At 47.1% G+C, this 16,893-nt stretch overlaps 5 protein-coding genes across 5 annotated transcripts; 3 read left to right on the top strand and 2 right to left on the bottom strand.

The window, feature by feature from the left end:
• Window positions 1-2,376: 2,376 nt before the first annotated feature.
• Window positions 2,377-2,814, top strand: F5891DRAFT_1076881 (uncharacterized protein; the record flags this gene model as incomplete). Its single annotated transcript, XM_041363396.1, has 1 exon — window positions 2,377-2,814. A coding segment is annotated over one exon (438 nt), but the record flags the coding sequence as incomplete, so codon positions are not given.
• Window positions 2,815-7,459: 4,645 nt separating this feature from the next.
• On the top strand, window positions 7,460-7,926 carry F5891DRAFT_1076896 (uncharacterized protein; the record flags this gene model as incomplete). The annotated part of the gene is made up of 1 exon (XM_041363397.1): window positions 7,460-7,926. Exon 1 carries the CDS (start codon window positions 7,547-7,549, stop codon window positions 7,922-7,924), a length of 378 nt encoding a protein of 125 aa, XP_041216980.1. The 5' UTR covers window positions 7,460-7,546.
• Window positions 7,927-8,409: 483 nt separating this feature from the next.
• On the bottom strand, window positions 8,410-10,263 carry F5891DRAFT_1076898 (uncharacterized protein). Its single transcript, XM_041363398.1, has 8 exons — window positions 9,589-10,263; window positions 9,411-9,540; window positions 9,299-9,353; window positions 9,168-9,245; window positions 9,101-9,112; window positions 8,895-9,050; window positions 8,700-8,843; window positions 8,410-8,646 (listed from the first exon to the last, which is right to left on the bottom strand). The coding sequence occupies exons 1-8, from the start codon at window positions 9,843-9,845 to the stop codon at window positions 8,591-8,593; spliced, it is 888 nt and encodes a 295-aa protein (XP_041216981.1). The 5' UTR covers window positions 9,846-10,263; the 3' UTR covers window positions 8,410-8,590.
• Window positions 10,264-10,376: 113 nt separating this feature from the next.
• On the top strand, window positions 10,377-12,156 carry F5891DRAFT_1166969 (uncharacterized protein). The gene is made up of 5 exons (XM_041365445.1): window positions 10,377-10,575; window positions 10,626-10,910; window positions 10,968-11,005; window positions 11,054-11,372; window positions 11,427-12,156. The coding sequence occupies exons 1-5, from the start codon at window positions 10,393-10,395 to the stop codon at window positions 11,676-11,678; spliced, it is 1,077 nt and encodes a 358-aa protein (XP_041216982.1). The 5' UTR covers window positions 10,377-10,392; the 3' UTR covers window positions 11,679-12,156.
• Window positions 12,157-14,897: 2,741 nt separating this feature from the next.
• F5891DRAFT_988039 (uncharacterized protein) lies at window positions 14,898-16,172 on the bottom strand (the record flags this gene model as incomplete). Its single annotated transcript, XM_041377972.1, has 7 exons — window positions 14,898-14,906; window positions 14,936-15,027; window positions 15,076-15,432; window positions 15,585-15,591; window positions 15,738-15,876; window positions 15,898-15,937; window positions 16,142-16,172. The coding sequence occupies 7 exons, from the start codon at window positions 16,170-16,172 to the stop codon at window positions 14,898-14,900; spliced, it is 675 nt and encodes a 224-aa protein (XP_041216983.1).
• Between the last annotated feature and the right edge of the window lie 721 nt (window positions 16,173-16,893).

The raw sequence follows: 16,893 nt of genomic DNA on the forward strand, positions 1-16,893 counted from the left end.
GGATGCGAGGGCAGCATTTGATGTTGCATCCATGTACACGGACCAGGATTCAGAAATCACACATTTTCTGCTATTGATCAAAGTATGACACATTTACCTCGCATACTCTTTCCCTCATCGCGTATTTCAGGCCATCGCGCTTTTCAATGCAGATCAACATGACGAGGCAATCCTGCTCCTCAAAGAGCTCGCTGCTGGTTGTCCAAATGCCGACACTCTCGCATGTGATATTGTGCAAGTAAGTATCATGCATGCTTGGTCATCAACACTCATCTTTACAACTCGCACATTAGGCATATCTACACGTTCAACCCAGAATCAAAGCCTTGGATGGCGCACGCTACGACGAAGCTACTGACTATATCACTGCCGCTCTCGACTCTCGCAATTCATCATCGAAATCGAACATTCATGAAATCTATGAGGATTTGGTGGTGGTACGTCAAGATGACGCATGTATAACGCTTTTCACAACTGGATATCTTGTCTAGCTCTTTGGCTGGGACCTGAAGTTGTTGTGGCGAAAGGCACCCCATAAACGGTGTGATGCACTCCTTCGGGCGGGTAAACTTCAAGATGCCGTGAAATTATACCAACACATGATGACTTCGAGTGACGAAATCACCAAAGGCGACTGGCTTGATTGGTCCAATGGCGAGTCTAGAACCCCTAATATTGCGCAAGAGACAATCCTCACCTGTATTCCTCTCAGATTTCAAACAGCAATGCAGCGCACTCTGCGCTGCCAATGGAGAGGCTGCCTTCGCTGCAAGCGATTACGACAAGGCTATTGACATATATTCAATGGCGATCGACCTGGATTCTGCATCCGATATCTTCTTTGCAAGTCGCAGCCAGGCAAAGTTAAGTAAAATGCTGTGGGAGGATGCGCTCCTCGACGCGCGAAAGGTGCGATGGCATCCACATTCTAGTAGCCCATGTTGACTTTGGCGATGCATAGGTCACCGAACTCAATCCTTCGTCTCATGTCGGGTACCAGTTGTCACACTCAGCGCTGCGTGGCGCGCAACGATACGAAGAAGCCATCGAGGCCTTCACAATCATGTGGTCCAAGTTGGACGACGCTCCAGAAGTGCAGATACGAGGTAAGCCATGGAACATTACTACCTCGTCTCGAAATGCCTATCTTGTTCTGCAGATCTGCGTCGGCAGTACGTCCGTCCATCGGAAGCAGAAGACGCTATTCGAGGAGCGGTTTGGATTGAACTCAGCAACGCCCCCCTTCGTCTGCTCAACACCTCTACGGGTCTTTTGTGTGACCGAGCAGCACAGCTGAACTTCTTCAAAACAAGTCCAGAATACAAGGAGCTTTTGTCATCCATAGCGAAGCGTTCGGATCTCGAAATGGAACGCATCAAGGGGGTGGTGGCGACGCACTTCCGTTGTGTTTTGCTATCACATAGGTGGGAAGAGACGGAGGCGCTGCTGCACCACATCCAGGACAAAGTGGTGTACGAGCTGGATGGACTCGGTGGCACCGCGAAACTGCAGTCGTTTTGCAAAGTCGCTCGTGATGCGGGGTATTTTTGGGCATGGATGGATACATGCTGCATTGATAAGAGCAATAACGTCGAGCTTCAAGAATCGGTCAATTCCATGTTCGTCTGGTACCGCCACTCAGCGCTCACCATAGTCTACCTATCCGATGTTCCTCCTTCATCCAAGCCCGGTGCACTGGCGAGTAGTGTTTGGAACGAACGAGGATGGACATTTCAAGAATTCGTCGCTCCGAAAGTCGTTATATTTTATCAGAAGGATTGGTCGTTGTATCTGGACGATCGCTCTCCCAACCACAAAGAGTCCCCAGGAATCATGAAGGAGTTGGAGGATGCGACGGGAATAGATGCACAGGCCCTGACCTCCTTTCGTCCAGGGATGAGAGACGCTCGAGACAAGCTGCGATGGGCATCAAAACGTGTCACCACGATGCAGGAAGACATCGCGTACTCGTTGTTTGGTATCTTTGGCGTCCACCTGCCTGTAATCTATGGCGAGAAGAAGCAAAATGCCCTCGGACGGCTCCTGCAGGAGATCGTGGCTAGATCGGGCGACATCACTTCCCTGGACTGGGTCGGACGATCGTCCGAGTTCAATAGCTGCCTTCCAGCCGACATCATCTCATATGCGGCGCCGCCATGCTCCCTACCATCATTGTCTGAAGATGAGATTCAGACAGCAGTCTCCTCGTTGCGAAGCATTGTGGCTGTGGATTCAGCTTCAAAGTTGTATAACATACTCGAGAACATGAATGTTCCCGTCTTCGCCAACTGCAGACTCCGTCTGCCTTGCATCGCATTCCGGGTCATGGAAGTCAAACGCAAGCGGGGTCATACTGCCCATTCCACGTATGGAGTGAAAGCAGATGGGCTTCAAGACTTGCTGATCACCACGGACGAGACCCTAATTCAATTCTCGCGCACAAGGCCCACTCAGCAGGCGTTCTTTCTTGTCCGTCCATGGGACCGCCGTCTCCTCGGGCTGCCTGATTTTTCAGAGCAGTTCACCTTTGCAGACAAAGGGGAGAGCGTAGGGTATTGGTCCGAGTCCCAGTCTGGATTAGACGTCAGGTCCAGCGATTCACCTGGAGGAGGGGAATTGTCGGTTGACTTGGAAGCTCACTCACGATCATTGCGTTTGATGGTTCACCTTGGGCAGGCTTTCGGCGCACTTTTGGTAGCGCAGCAACGCGTTGGAGAATACAAGAGGGTCGCGTCGGACCAATATATCATTGCGCAGGTGAAAGACCCGGCTTCGATTGACATTATGAACATCAGGACCCTGGACATATTGTAGCTGAATGGTTTTTTACATCACGTCGACGATCACATTATCATAGCCTCATATATCATACATACCCTGCAAATGACCTTCGCAAATACAAGATTTCAAAATTTGACATGCGGAGGCACCATCTGCTCTGGAGGTGGTTGCAGAGGACGATATCGTGTGTCCGCATCAGAGTCAACATGTGCACTTGGACTGTGTTAAGCAACACATCCGGGTTGTTTGGATTCGTAGCTATTGCGAAACCACATCCTGAAAGACATAGTTCATTTGCAATGGAACATACACGATTATTCGTATGCAGTGGCAGGCTGTAATCTAGTGTAGTAACCTGGCGCATTCTCTGGTGCATAGATCAGGCTTGTGTTATCAATTAGATATTGCTGTCTGGACTCTGCTGCAATCGCAGGACGCTCACCAGATAGCGAACGTTCGGAACATCGAACGCACTTCAACGCAGCGGGCATCACTATTGGATTTCCTTGCCACGGAAATTCGTTCGAGCGTAGTAGTGGCGTAGCCATGTCTCCTTTACTCCACAGCTTCGTACTTCGATCCAGTGAACAAGCAACCATAGAAATGATACTTACTAGGGATGCCTGCACTTTGCAGCGGTCCGAGTGCCTGGTGCCCTGGGCGTCTAATATGCAGATTGAGGCTGTGAAGAAGCAACAAGGCCCGGCACCTCTTGGATCAAGACACTCACGAGCTCTCCAGCAAATCGTGTTCCACATCGTCCACCTCGAGCAGAATAATGCAAGAAGAACATCCTGCCATCCGAATCACCACGACTAGTCAAATATTTAAAGGCCATAGACATAGTGTATTTGCAGTTGCAGAATTCCCCGATGGACGCCGTATGGTGACGGCCTCGTACGACAAGACCCTTCGTCTATGGGACTTAGAAAACGGCGTCGTATTAAAGATAATGGAGGGACATCACTGGGGCATACGAGTAGCTGCAGTATCAAGAGACGGGCAATTCATAGCAAGCGGTGATTTTGGCGGGGAGCTCATAGCCTGGAACAGGGACGGCGAACCTCTCACCCAGCCCATCCGAGTCAAAGTCCACTCCAACAAGATTTTCTCGCTCGATTTTTCTCCAGACAGCACATTTCTGGCAAGTGGCTCGATGGACAACACAGTGGAGCTCTGGAACACAAAAACATGGCGGGTGGAAGGGAATCCAATCAATTGTGGGACTGAAGTCCGCTGTGTTCGGTATTCGCCGTCCGGGGAATATCTTGCCATCGGAACCAAAAAGGACATCCAAATATGGAATGCACGCAAGAGAGAACGAGTCGCAAAGTTCCAGGGTCATTCTGCGTTTAATGGAGCATGGAATTACTCAGTCGCATGGACGTCTGATGGCATGCGGCTGTTCTCATCGGGCTCTATTCTAGATCCCACCATAAGGGAGTGGGATACATCGACCTGGAAGCAAGTTGGTCAACCCTGCACGGGCCATACTGACACTGTTTACACGATTGCCTTCAACCCTACTGGCACCCTTATCGCGTCTGCATCTGAAGACCAACAGGTTCGCCTTTGGCGGCTTTCAGACCGATCGCTCATCGCCATATTCAAGCACCCCGATCAATTGTATTGTGCCACGTTCTCCGCGGATGGCAAGCACATTCTCAGCGGAGGCAGAGACACTGTGATTTCAAAGTGGAAAGTACCTTTCCTGGAGGACATTTCCAAGGACAAGCCATTAGATGTAAGTTTTGTTCATTCTCTGTCCCTTCTTCATCTCATTTTCTTCAAGGATATATTACGGGAGGATGTCCCGCCGAGGGAACAAGGGGCAGATAATGTGAGTTCTCGTTCTTTGCTCGTCTCCTTACTTATTGATTCTCAATCTTGATGCCAATGCTCAACAGCCTGAATGCGAGGTATATTTCTAGCTTTTTCGCCTATCACTTAATCTGAACATGCATGATGCAGATCCTCACTATCAGCGCGACAGCCCGCGATGCATGTATAGCCGGGGACTTGCCTACTGCCGACAGGCTGTTAACACAAGATATTGCCGCCCATGGCAACGACTACAAATCTCATGCGAATCGTTCGTTTGTCAAGGCGAGAAATTCAGACTGGGACAACGCACTTGATGACGCACTCAAAGTGAGAAGCACCATTTCATTTGACCTTTTTTTAACACAGACTAACTTATATGGTTATACAGAGCATCAGTATTAAGCCATCCTTGATGGGCTGCATATGCAAGGGTATCGCCCACTGTGGAAAAAACCAGTTTCAAGACGCGATGAAAGCATTTGACATCGCGTTCATGTACGTGGACGCAGACTTGAATAAAACTCGTCTTCTACTCTTGATCAAGGTATGTCAATCGTGTCTCGTGTATTCGCTACTCACACGATAACCGTCAGGCCATCGCTCTTTTCAATGCAAATCAACACGACGAGGCGATTCTGCGCGTTCAAGAGCTAGCTAAGACTCGTCCCAAACCAAATTCTCTTGCCTGCGGTATCGTAGAAGTGAGTGCTACTGACAAAGTCGACTCCAGATTCATGCATCGGTGCTGATTTCGCAAACCTCGCACTTCAGGCTTATCTACACGTCCTACTGGGAATGAATGCATTAGACGACACACGTCACAACGAATCAGCTGACCACTTCACTGCTGCCGTCGACGCTATTGGTTTCTCGTCTATGTCGGCCATCCACTCTAGATATGATATCTTCCCGGTGGTGGGTTGATTACAATTCAACTGGAAATTTTTAACGCCCCATTGCTTTTTCTAGTTATTCGGATGGGACCTCCAATCTTTGTGGCGAACTGCACACCAGAATTGGTGTGATGCGCTCCTTCGGACAGGTAGACTTCCAGAAGCCATCAAAGCATACCGGTACATAATGGATAGGGCTGATGAGGCTATGAAAGCAAGCTACCTTGATTGGTCCACTGGCGAGTCTTCTTGATGTAAACCAGGAATAATTCTGATCCTTATTTCACTTAGCTTTCAAGCAGGATTGCAGCGTGCTCTATGCTGCCGCCGGAGTGCCTGATATCATTGAGAGCGGGGATGTTGCCCTCGCTGTGGGTAATTACGATAGGGCCATCGAGCTTTACTCTGCAGCGATCGACCTCGGTCTGGCAACAGATACAACCTTTGCGAACCGCGGTAAGGCAAGGTCGGGAAAAATGTTGTGGGAGGACGCACTTCTCGATGCGAACAAGGTGCGATAATAGTTACTGTTTTCGTATTCGATACTCATTTTAGTGGTATGCAGGTCATCGAACTCAACCCCTCATCTTACTCCGGATATCAGTTGAAGCATTCGGTACTTCATGGCGCACACAGATATGATGAAGCCATCGAGGCGTTCAAAATCATGATATCCAAGTTGGAAAATGCTTCCGACACGCAAACCCAAGGTACGCCTCAAATAGCACATCCTCTAAAAATTGTTGACTCCTTGTCCAGACTTGCGACATCAGTATGGTATTCCATCCGAAGCAGAACGTGCTATTGAAGAGAGCATTAACGCTCAGCTCGACGATACCCCGCATCGTCTAATCGACACCTCCACAGGGCGCTTATGCAATAGAGAGACACAGATCGATGCCTTCAAAGCCAGCACGGAGTACAAGGAGCTTTTGTCATCCACCATGAAGTATGTAGATCTTCCAATACAGCGCATCCAAGACGTGGTGGCGGTATACTTTCGTTATGTCATGCTCTCGCACAGGTGGGAAGGGAAGGAGCCGTCGCTGCATGACATCCAGGACAAGGTGGTGTACGACTTAGATCCAGTTGGCGGCATCGCGAAGTTGCAGTCGTTCTGCAAAACTGCTCGTGATAAAGGGTATCGCTGGGCCTGGATCGATACCTGTTGCATTGACCAGACTAACAACGTCGAGGTCCAACAATCGGTCAACTCCATGTTTGTCTGGTATCGCCACTCAGCACTCACCATCGTCTACCTGTCGGATGTTGCACCTTCATCGCAGCCTGGAGTACTCGCAAGTAGCGTTTGGAACACGCGAGGATGGACTGTTCAAGAATTCTTGTCCCCAATATTTATCTTATTCTATCAGAAGGATTGGTCCTTATATCTCGGTGATCGTTCTCCCAACCACAAGGATTCCCTTGCAATCATGCAAGAGATGGGAAATGCGACGGGCATCAATGCACAAGCCCTTGTCGCCTTCCGTCCGGGGATGAGAGACGCCCGGGAGAAACTCCAATGGGTGTCAACGCGTGTCACCACGTGGCCAGAAGATATCGCATACTCATTGTTTGGTATCTTTGGCGTCAACCTGGCTGTCATTTATGGGGAGAAGAAACAAAAGGCGCTAGGGAGGCTCTTGCAGGAGGTCGTAGCTCAGTCGGGCGACATCAGTGCCCTGGACTGGGTGGGGCAATCATCCGAATTCAATAGCTGTCTGCCGGCCGACATAACTTCATACAAAGCACCACCGTACACCCTGCCATGTCTGTCTGAAGACGAGATTCAGAGATCAATCTCCTCTCTCCGACAAGTCATGGCTGTAGATTTGGCTCTAAACATTTACACCCTGCTTGACGACCTGAACGCGCCTCGTTTCGGGAACTGCAGACTGCATCTGCCTTGCATCGCATTTCGGGTCACAGCAGTCAAACGGAGTCACACCGAAGGCCAAGAGATATATGAAGTCAAGGCCGACGGGCTTGATGACCTACTGATCATCACGAAGGACAAGTTGAATCAATTCTCATCACCACGACCCACTATGCAGACATTCTTGCTTGTTCGTCCATGGAATCGTTATCTGCTCGAGCTTCCTGAGTCCGCAGAGCCATCGGGCTTGGCAGGGCTTCCTGACGTTGCTGGCGACACGGACAGTGAAGAAGAGTATTCGTCTGCGCCCGGCTCTCCATTACAGAGTTCGTCCAGCGAGTTCCCTGAAGCAGAGGAGTCGGTCGATTCGGAACTTAGCGATCGAGCCTTGCGATTGATTGTTCATCTCAAACAGCCTTTTAGCGCGTTTTTGCTAGCGCATCAGCGCGGCGGAGAATACAAGAGGATCGCGTCAGATCATGATATTATTGCACAAGTCAAAGATCTTTCTTCTATTCCGGACATGGTTAGGACGGTAGAGATATTGTAGCGTTGTGTATTTGTGGTAGCAGAGATCTCTCATCTGTACCGTGACAGTTGCCGGTGCCAACTTTGTCTTCGGAATATGACCCTAGTGCCAATGTCTAGTGATGTTCCGTACGATCCACACTCATTGGGTATGAATGAATATTCATGTACTACACAGCTCGAGTGCTCAACGGTGCCGCTCGGCCATTAATTACTCGATGCGCGAAAGACAAATCCCCTTGCTCGAACTTTCTCTTGTGCCGAGATTAATTGGAGAACAATAACACCCAGAAGCAGCCATGTTGAAACAACGAGCAGATGTTGATGCCATCATGCGGCAGATCAGTGACACGTTGTCCTCCTGTCAGCATACATTGACACTACTAATACAATGTATCATCTCAAATCCCACAGCCTCGCGGAGTACAACCTGGGATTATGAATTGACACTTATTTGCCTCATCATTGCCGGAGTTTGAACTGAAGCTGTAACTCTACCTGGTCCGACAGTAATGCAGATTGATTGGAGGTACAGACGTAATTACGGTGCTTGCGCTCATCACCATTGTCATGACTTTCTAGCTCTACGAGCAGATCCACAGACCGACGAATACCCGATCGATGTTATATCAATACAGCACTGCCGACTAGATCTAATGAACATGCTTCCGCCTGCAAATCAATCTCATCATGCGTACGGTGGCTGGTTGGTATCAGTAAGCCAACCAGATGAGGGACCGACCCCTGTTATTGTCGTTAGAGATCGCATGATGATACTGGTAGCGAACGCGACAAACCTCCATCTACCCCGATGTTCAAAGTTGTTCCGGTCAATTCTGAATCGAAGGACGCCACGCTTTTGTTAATGTAATAATTATTCCAGATGATCGTGCAGCTGGGGCTAGGAGATGGTGGTCTACTTTGTGAGGGCGCGGGTTTGACTGAAGGGAACCTGTTCAATTATATCATGGGTGATGATTTTGAAAACATACTGGTTTGACCATCATCCTCATCCTCATCCTCGTCTTCGTCTGCTTTTCTGGAGTTCGTTATTCGCTTCAGGTTCGCAAAGACCTCTTGCTCTTCTTGTTCGTTATGTACCTCCACAGTTATACCTCTGATGGTTTCGTTGGGAGGAAGATCGGCGACTGATCCACCCATGTAATAAGTGGAGAAGAGAAAGAACGATCGAACCAACCTGGAAGACTGCCTTTGTCAAGATATATGCTTAGCATCCTATTATAGAATGTGGAGATGATACATACCTTCGACTACTTCCCGTGGATCCTCCTCACAAACAGAAACATGGTCTTGCGAGGGCTTCTCCCCGTGACTCCCTGATACTATTCGGTAGATTGGAGTCAGCAGGGGAACTTGCTCCTTCGTTCTGACATACCGAGGATAACACTCTTATCTGGCAGCAATCGTCTAACTAGGTCTTCTGAAGTTCGCTGTGATTTTATTCAATTGCTATTCTGAGACGCTTATTGTACAGCTAGTTGACTTACTCTAATGCTCGAATAAGTTTCATATGAGACTTTATAGAACCGGCGGGCATCCGTGCGGACGAAAAGGTTAACAAAGAACTTGCGGAAGGTTTTCTTCTGCTCCAAAAGTTGGTCTCTGATTCGTTTCGCTCTGCATAGGTCAATGAGTGAGGCCTTTTGGCTAGATGAAAAGGCATACTCATCGTATTGACGTTGGCCAGTGGTATAAGCTCGATCGTAGATAGCTTTCTCAGTTGGTGAGAGGCGATCGTTTTCCAACAGGTCAGCTAGCTCTCGCAGGGCTGACAGCGATAATTGTAGATAGTGTTCTCCCTTTTCGTGATTTGTTCGGCCCTTAAGCTCGGTAACGGTCATGGACGAGTTCGCAAATTGGCCTGCGGGACCCAGGGAAGTAGTAATACGAAATGTCGTTGTTGAAGATTTGGGGGGATCCATTAGTGAGAACAAAAATGATGGGAAGTGGAATAATGCGCCGCGCCTTGAGCTGCCTTGGTTAAATACAAAGATAGTAAAGTCCAGATATGCGGGGGGGGAAATAACAAGGCAGAAAGGTTATGGGAACATGGCAATGGCAGCTGCCGATGATAGACGAAAATGTCTATTTGGCGCTTGAGCTGCCTATAGTACTACTAGTAGTAGCTGAGCCTACAATGTCGACCCCCAAAAATCATGTACATCATACTGATCCTTAGACTCGAAGTAATGAGTGCAATAGAGGGAACGATGGCGAAGCTAGTGGAATATCTTCATCGTTGGGATGAAAATTTCCTATCAGGGTAGATGCGAATTTTTGACTCGGAGTGCTGCCAGATCAAGCGATACTAAATTGTTGCTTTGTACGACCCAGGTCACGATGGGACGTAAGTTCGCTATTGTGAAGTCCGCGATGTGCCGGGGTCCGAATTACCGGGTTGCTTGTGGATACATATTTGTTCTTTTGCTTTGACTTTACTTACATCACAGCTCAAACCGTTTCCTGAGGATGGCCTCCACCTCTGCTGCCCATTCACATCTTGCCGAATTCGAGATTTGGTGGAGGGACCACTATAACTTCCTCGAAGGAAAAGGTTACAAGCTACGAAGTCGCTACAGTCCGGATTGGGTGCCGTCTTGGACGAACACGAACAAAATTGATATAAATTGCGAGGATGGAATTTCGTCACCAGTAGGTGCTTCGTTAATAGCAGTATTACTCAACTACCATGCATCCTCCAGCACTATCTTCTACTGGATGCAAGGCGCACTCGAGATGGCGCTCGCGTATTACTTAAATGTATTGACGTGTCGCGACACCCATACGAGATAGAGATCGGCCGCTATTTTTGCAGCTCACCTCTCGGTGAAGACCCAGCCAACCATTGTGTACCAATTTACGACGTTCTGGAGGTCCCTGATACCGAAAATCTTATGATCCTGGTTATGCCGTTACTTCGAAATGCTACGGATCCTTATTTTGACACAGTCGGCGAAGTTGTAGACTGCATCCACCAGCTTTTCGAGGTAAGGTCTTCATTTACCGACTTGCACTTTTTATAACTATTTCTCTTTCACTTGAAGGGACTGCGCTTCATGCACAGGCACCACGTTGCTCACAGGTATGTATTCCAGCTGATCGAATGCCTTGTCTCATGACCTAAATAAAGGGACTGTATGCAGCTGAATATACTGATGGACGGCAGTATGTTCATCGATGCTTGGCATCCAAGCGAACAATACATGTCGGAGGACCTCAAACGTGCAGCCAGGCACCGTACGCGCACGCAGTCTCCGCCACGATACTACTACATAGACTTTGGCATTTCCCGCAAGTACGAAGAGTCCAACACCAACCCATTAGAAGTCCCTATCTTCGGTGGAGATAAAGACGTGCCTGAGTTCAAGGAAGACAATTTCAAGCCTCGAAACCCTTTTCCAACTGATGTTTGGTATCTCGGACATGCTATTCAAGAGACATTTCTCGATGTAAAGTGGAATAGTGACTTCTCATTTTACACGTTCTGATTTGGAGCAAAACAGCGCTACTCGGGTGTGGAGTTCCTGAGCGGTCTAGTATCGGACATGATGCACTCCGATCCAGCACAACGTCCAGACATGGACGAAGTTTTTTCTCGATTCCAGATTCTACGCCAGGGCTTCAGTAATTGGAAATTGCGTTCCCGGGTGGCTCATGAGGATGATAGCTCTCTTTTTGATTTTCTAGCCCACTGGGCCCGTCGCATTCAATACATTGTACGCAGGATATCTCCGACGCATACCTCTCTGTCATAGAGTGGATTCATTTGTAACCACTCTCCTACAATGCACGAGTTTACTGCCCTTAATTCCTCGCATCGATAGAGTAGGGTGTCGCGCCGACTTCACACCGCACCCTTAACTGTACAGCGCCAGATGCAAACGTCCCTTACCGACGTTGTCTGGAACTTTAGGATTAAAGTCATCTTACCATCGACGACGTCAGGTGACTCGCAAAAATCAGGAAATGCAACAGCCTCCCGAAAAGAAGCAACTACTAAGTCTGACGACGGGACCGCCTCAGCTCCGACAATCATATAATCATAATGTCCCTTCACTCATTATTTTGCTGAGGGGTGCTGACAACATTGAAATCCAAGATATCCGACTCAAGCCCACGTGTGCAATAATATATGCGCACATCTCGTGCATAGTATAGATGTGGATTCGTTATCTGCTCGGGCTTCCTACTAACCAACGAAGTCCTTGCCCAATTATCTTCACAGCTAGTCTTCCTTCAATGCTACTTCGAGTGTACTGTTATGTACCGTATTTTGATCATACCGTCACGGTGTATCTTTGATGACGATAATATTATATTCACAACTACTGCATCTGTTGCTCGAGTTGAGGCCCAGTGAAAACTGACTATGACGAGAGGAGTCGTGGTGTGACGATAAGTGATTTTGTCAGCAGCTCAATAGAAAAACATATGAGAACATGATAAGACACGTACACTGGGGGAAAAAAGAGATTATACGAAATGAGAATGTGGCGCAAACCTCGAGATTCGCACCAAATGTTTGTGACATTCTAATCAGGTTACGAAGAAATGAAAATGCGAAGAGAATGATCACATTATTACTATATTTTTATCGTATTCTGATCATGTTCTGGAGGACATTCTCATTTGTTATAATCTCAAAGGTCCGTTTGACCACAGCGGGTGCATGCACATATACTAGTACTAGCTTTATTGCAGACCATATTATAGCGCTAGCTGCGCACACTAACTCGCAAAGTGAATGTCATTGATAGATCTACTTATGTACACATGCCCGACGCGCCGTAAAAGTCCCAAGGTCATGGTTACTATTACTTATGCGGCAACTACTTAGTACTACTACGTAGCTAACACCCATAATCGACAATGTCGATGTTAACATTGTGGTATGAAGACAAGGAGGGACACATAGTAGGGTAGAGTTTTTAACAATTTGAATTCTGCATTCAAGTCCAGCATATAAGAATATGGTGAGAATGGCACGAGGATATGAGAATATGTACCATATTGTCATTTCGCGGTTATGTAGTTAAAATACAGTGATAATCTAAGTAGAATCTAAAGTTCGTATGACATTTCCACCGGTCCATAATCTCTTTTTTTCCCCAGTGGTAGTGAGCGATGTTGAGAGCCAATGTGTCTGAGGGAAGTAAGGCCGAGAGAGAGAGAGCCGAGAGGGAAAAGGACGATACGGCCGAAGAATAGAGCACATCAAGTGCGAGCGTCTCCAAACGGAGAACGTCGACGACGTGTCAACGTCGGCTATCTTTTCAATCTTTAAGTATATTATCTTCATCAAAGCTCCTGCTGGCAGACTCACTGTATAAGAGGAGGCAGCAGTTGTCAAAACGTCTCAGATTCGAAACGAATACTGAGACGTAAGTACAAGTCCCACTGTAACGTTTGAGCGCAAGCGCTGACGTACATGTAGTCATACCTTTGTTCTAGGTACAAACAATTGTTAATGGAGATTCAAAACGAATACTGAGACTTGTACCTTTGTTCTAGCGTGTCGTAAAACCTCCCATGTGTATCATTCCTCCACAAGCGAATCCACATATTTCAATATATGTGGGGGCAGGTTTCCTCATGCACATAGGTGCTTTTTTCAATGTAAAACATATTTGCGCATTTGAACGCATATACTCATTCCCCTTGCCAGATGGTTGAAAATGTGCGCAAATATGCTCGAATAATATTAGGCACTGTAGCAATGGTGGTACAAAAGTGATACCAAAAAGCTCAAAAACACATAGCAGCTTGAAAACATGACACACGCGGACAACAGCTCGAAAGCACTTGAAAATATTGTAGGAAATGTGTATGTTGGATCATGCTGAATCTAATAGAGACATCCTTCGGAGACAGATTTAGTCCATGTATCAGAAGCAACCTAGTAGATAGTGTTGTTCCGGCCCGGCTTGGCTCGAAAGCCGTGGCTTTGGCCTGGCCTTGCAAGGCTCTGGCCCGTAGAATATTCAGGCCAGGCCAAAGCCATGATTGACGGCTGGCTTCAGCCTGGCTTCGGCTCGAGCCATGGCCTGAGTACATGAAATGTGAAATATTGGTGCAAGAAATATACTACAAACATATGTACTAGGTTTCGATGTCAGTACTATTGGATTCCAAATCTGAGTCACCATCATCATCAAGCAATAGACCATCCCAGCCCTCATCTTCAGCCTTCTCCACGTCTTCACTCTTCTCCCCCAATCCACCCTCAATTTCGAACTCGTCAACTTGAAGTTCCTCCTCCACAACAGATGATGGCCCTGGTTCGCGGAACAGAAGATCATGGCGGATAGCACATTTGACACATTGAAGGGCCTCGACGACATCCCCTTTGAGCTGGTTGCATCGTTTGCTGATAGTTATTCCACCTTGAGAAAATGCACGCTCGCTGGAAACAGATGATGCCATAATAGATAGATAGTCACGCGCAATTGAGGACCACACTGGCCCGTATCTTTGACCGTTAATCTTGTTCGAAGGTGAGGAATATGAAACAAATAGTAAAAAAATGAACGTACACCCCACCATTGGATCGTGCTCATGCCAGGCAAAGGTGGTGCCTCGAATGTGTCGATATAGTTCATGAAATCGGCCTGCCATGGTTTAGCCCAAGTTGACGGCGCTATTGTTGGAACGTCTTCGTCTTCATCCGAGCTTTGCGTTTCGCGAATGAGTTTCTTGAGACAACTTGCTTTTCCTTGTTTGACGCGAGATTCTTGCGCTGATGCAGTTGTACCCATTTCGAGGTAGCGAGCTTCAAACTTTTAAATCTGTCAGATATGAAAAGATATATGAAGCATCATTTGACCTACCACTCGTTCCGCACAGGCAAGGACATCTTCCTGAAGATCTTCGGGCCAGTTTTTCTTGAAGTAAGCCATTTTCTGCATTTCCGATGCTTCTTGACCTTCCCGTTTGCTCCTGTCTGCTCGAATGCTGGTCCGAAAAACTGTTCAATATCAGCTGTTCTACCTTCACATGTCGATGATGCATCAACAATCAATTGGACGTCAACATCGATGGGGATACCATCTTTGTCAACATCTTTGTCAATGTCCGCTTCCTCGATGTGTTTCTTTTTTGCTGATGCTTTAAATTAATAAGAATGTTCAGTTAGAAGTAGGTTGTAGCACTCACACTTCGGATTAATATATGCACTTTCCCGCATCTCCACGTCATAGTCGTCCTCATTGTCCTCAAAAATCTCCTCTAAGTCAACACGAACTCTTTTCGTCTGGTTGGGGACATGTGAAGTTGGTGGTGTAGCGGCAGTCTTAGATGTGGTGGAAGTTGGTTGCTGTGAAGGGCCTGCCACAGATGACAGTTCGGTACCTTCTGCTTGTTTGGTGCATCGCGCAGCTTCAGCAATACAAAAGTCGTTGACAGCCTTTTTCTGGAAGGAAAGAGTTGCCGGTTCTGCTGAATGAAGGAGTGCTGCAGTAGGTTTGGTTTTGCGGACTGGACATACAGCAACACGAGTTTCGCCCTCGTCATCTGAGATAATAGTGGGTGGCATAGGGTCAGTTCAACAAGGGGAAGACGACTCGGAGTATCTCACCTCATATTATATTGCTGGTCTTTTTGTGGCTAGTTCAGTCATTTTGGATGATCAGATGCCTGATATTGCAGAGAGCACAGAGACATACCATGTTCCTGGAAGTATATTCGAAACATTGATGAGTTTGAGGCACCTAAGCGCACATGTTGGGAGCAAGATCGAAGCCGGGAGAACATTGTGCCGGATGCTGGAACCAATTTTGGCTTGAATACGCATTCTATTTTTTTGGTAAACATCTTACCAAAAAGTGTGCAAAGCCGTGGCCCAAGCCGGTGGCCCCTGGCTTTTCAGAACCATAGGCCAGGCCAAAGTCGTGGCCTGACCAAAGCTTTGGCCTGGCTTCGGCTGGCCCACGGCCTGAGGCCAGGCCGTGCACGTCACTACTAGTAGATGAGACTTACCTTACACACCACATTATGGCAGAATGATATATCCAAGTGGCTAATGATCCATAAATTATGATACATAATCTACTATAGTTATCCACAAATCTAAGATACATCCTGTCTGGTTATTCATTGCCATGCACCTGATATGCACTGCCGCAATTTTTGGCATTTTTGAAACTCAGCTGTTTGTCATTCCAGACATTTGGTCATCTCCTCATATCAGGGCCTTCCCCACACCGCATTTTTGGCCACCTACCGTGGGAATTACCCCACAACACCAAAAACATCGCCCATTTTTGGAAATCTCCACAATATCAATTGTTCTCACACCCTCCCCACCTCACTGCAGCTTCACCACTACACCACAATAGGTCTTCCCTTGTATCTAAGTAGTAGTTTGGCACATATATGTATAATATAATATAATAGACCACTTTTTTGTTTGTTTGTGTGACTGCTCCTCCTCCAGGGGCAATTAAACATAGGGTAAGATACAAAACACTTTCGCATTTTTGCCCCTTTGATGGGGAAGTGTTATATAATATTCAGAACATGTTTATGAGTATATATGGAGACATTCCCATCTTTATTTGACCCCCTGAGGCGTCCTACATCAATAGATATAGCATATATATAGGAAAACACAAAATATGTTCCCATTTGATTATTTTTAGATGGATGGACTTGGAAAAATTATCTCCAGCATCTATTCAACAGTAGGAACAATGTATCAGGAGCCCAGGACCATAGGATAATTCCCTGTTGCATGGTGTCCCCCCCTCTCCTGGTGGTTTACCCCCTGTGAAATTTTTTCCTGTAGGATCGGACCTCAATTGAGGTAGGGGGTCTATTCTTATGTATATTTGGAGTATATTTATCATATAGCTGGCCCAGGACACACATAGGATCTTGCTACAGAAACAAAAACATAGAAAAACATATTTTTGACATTTTTGATGTTTTTCAGTAGCTTGCTCTTGCATATATAATCCAGCCTATTCATGTATC

This window comes from Suillus fuscotomentosus (genome assembly GCF_016647785.1).
Source record: "Suillus fuscotomentosus strain FC203 chromosome Unknown F5891scaffold_193, whole genome shotgun sequence".
In the NCBI taxonomy this organism is placed as follows: domain Eukaryota; kingdom Fungi; phylum Basidiomycota; class Agaricomycetes; order Boletales; family Suillaceae; genus Suillus; species Suillus fuscotomentosus.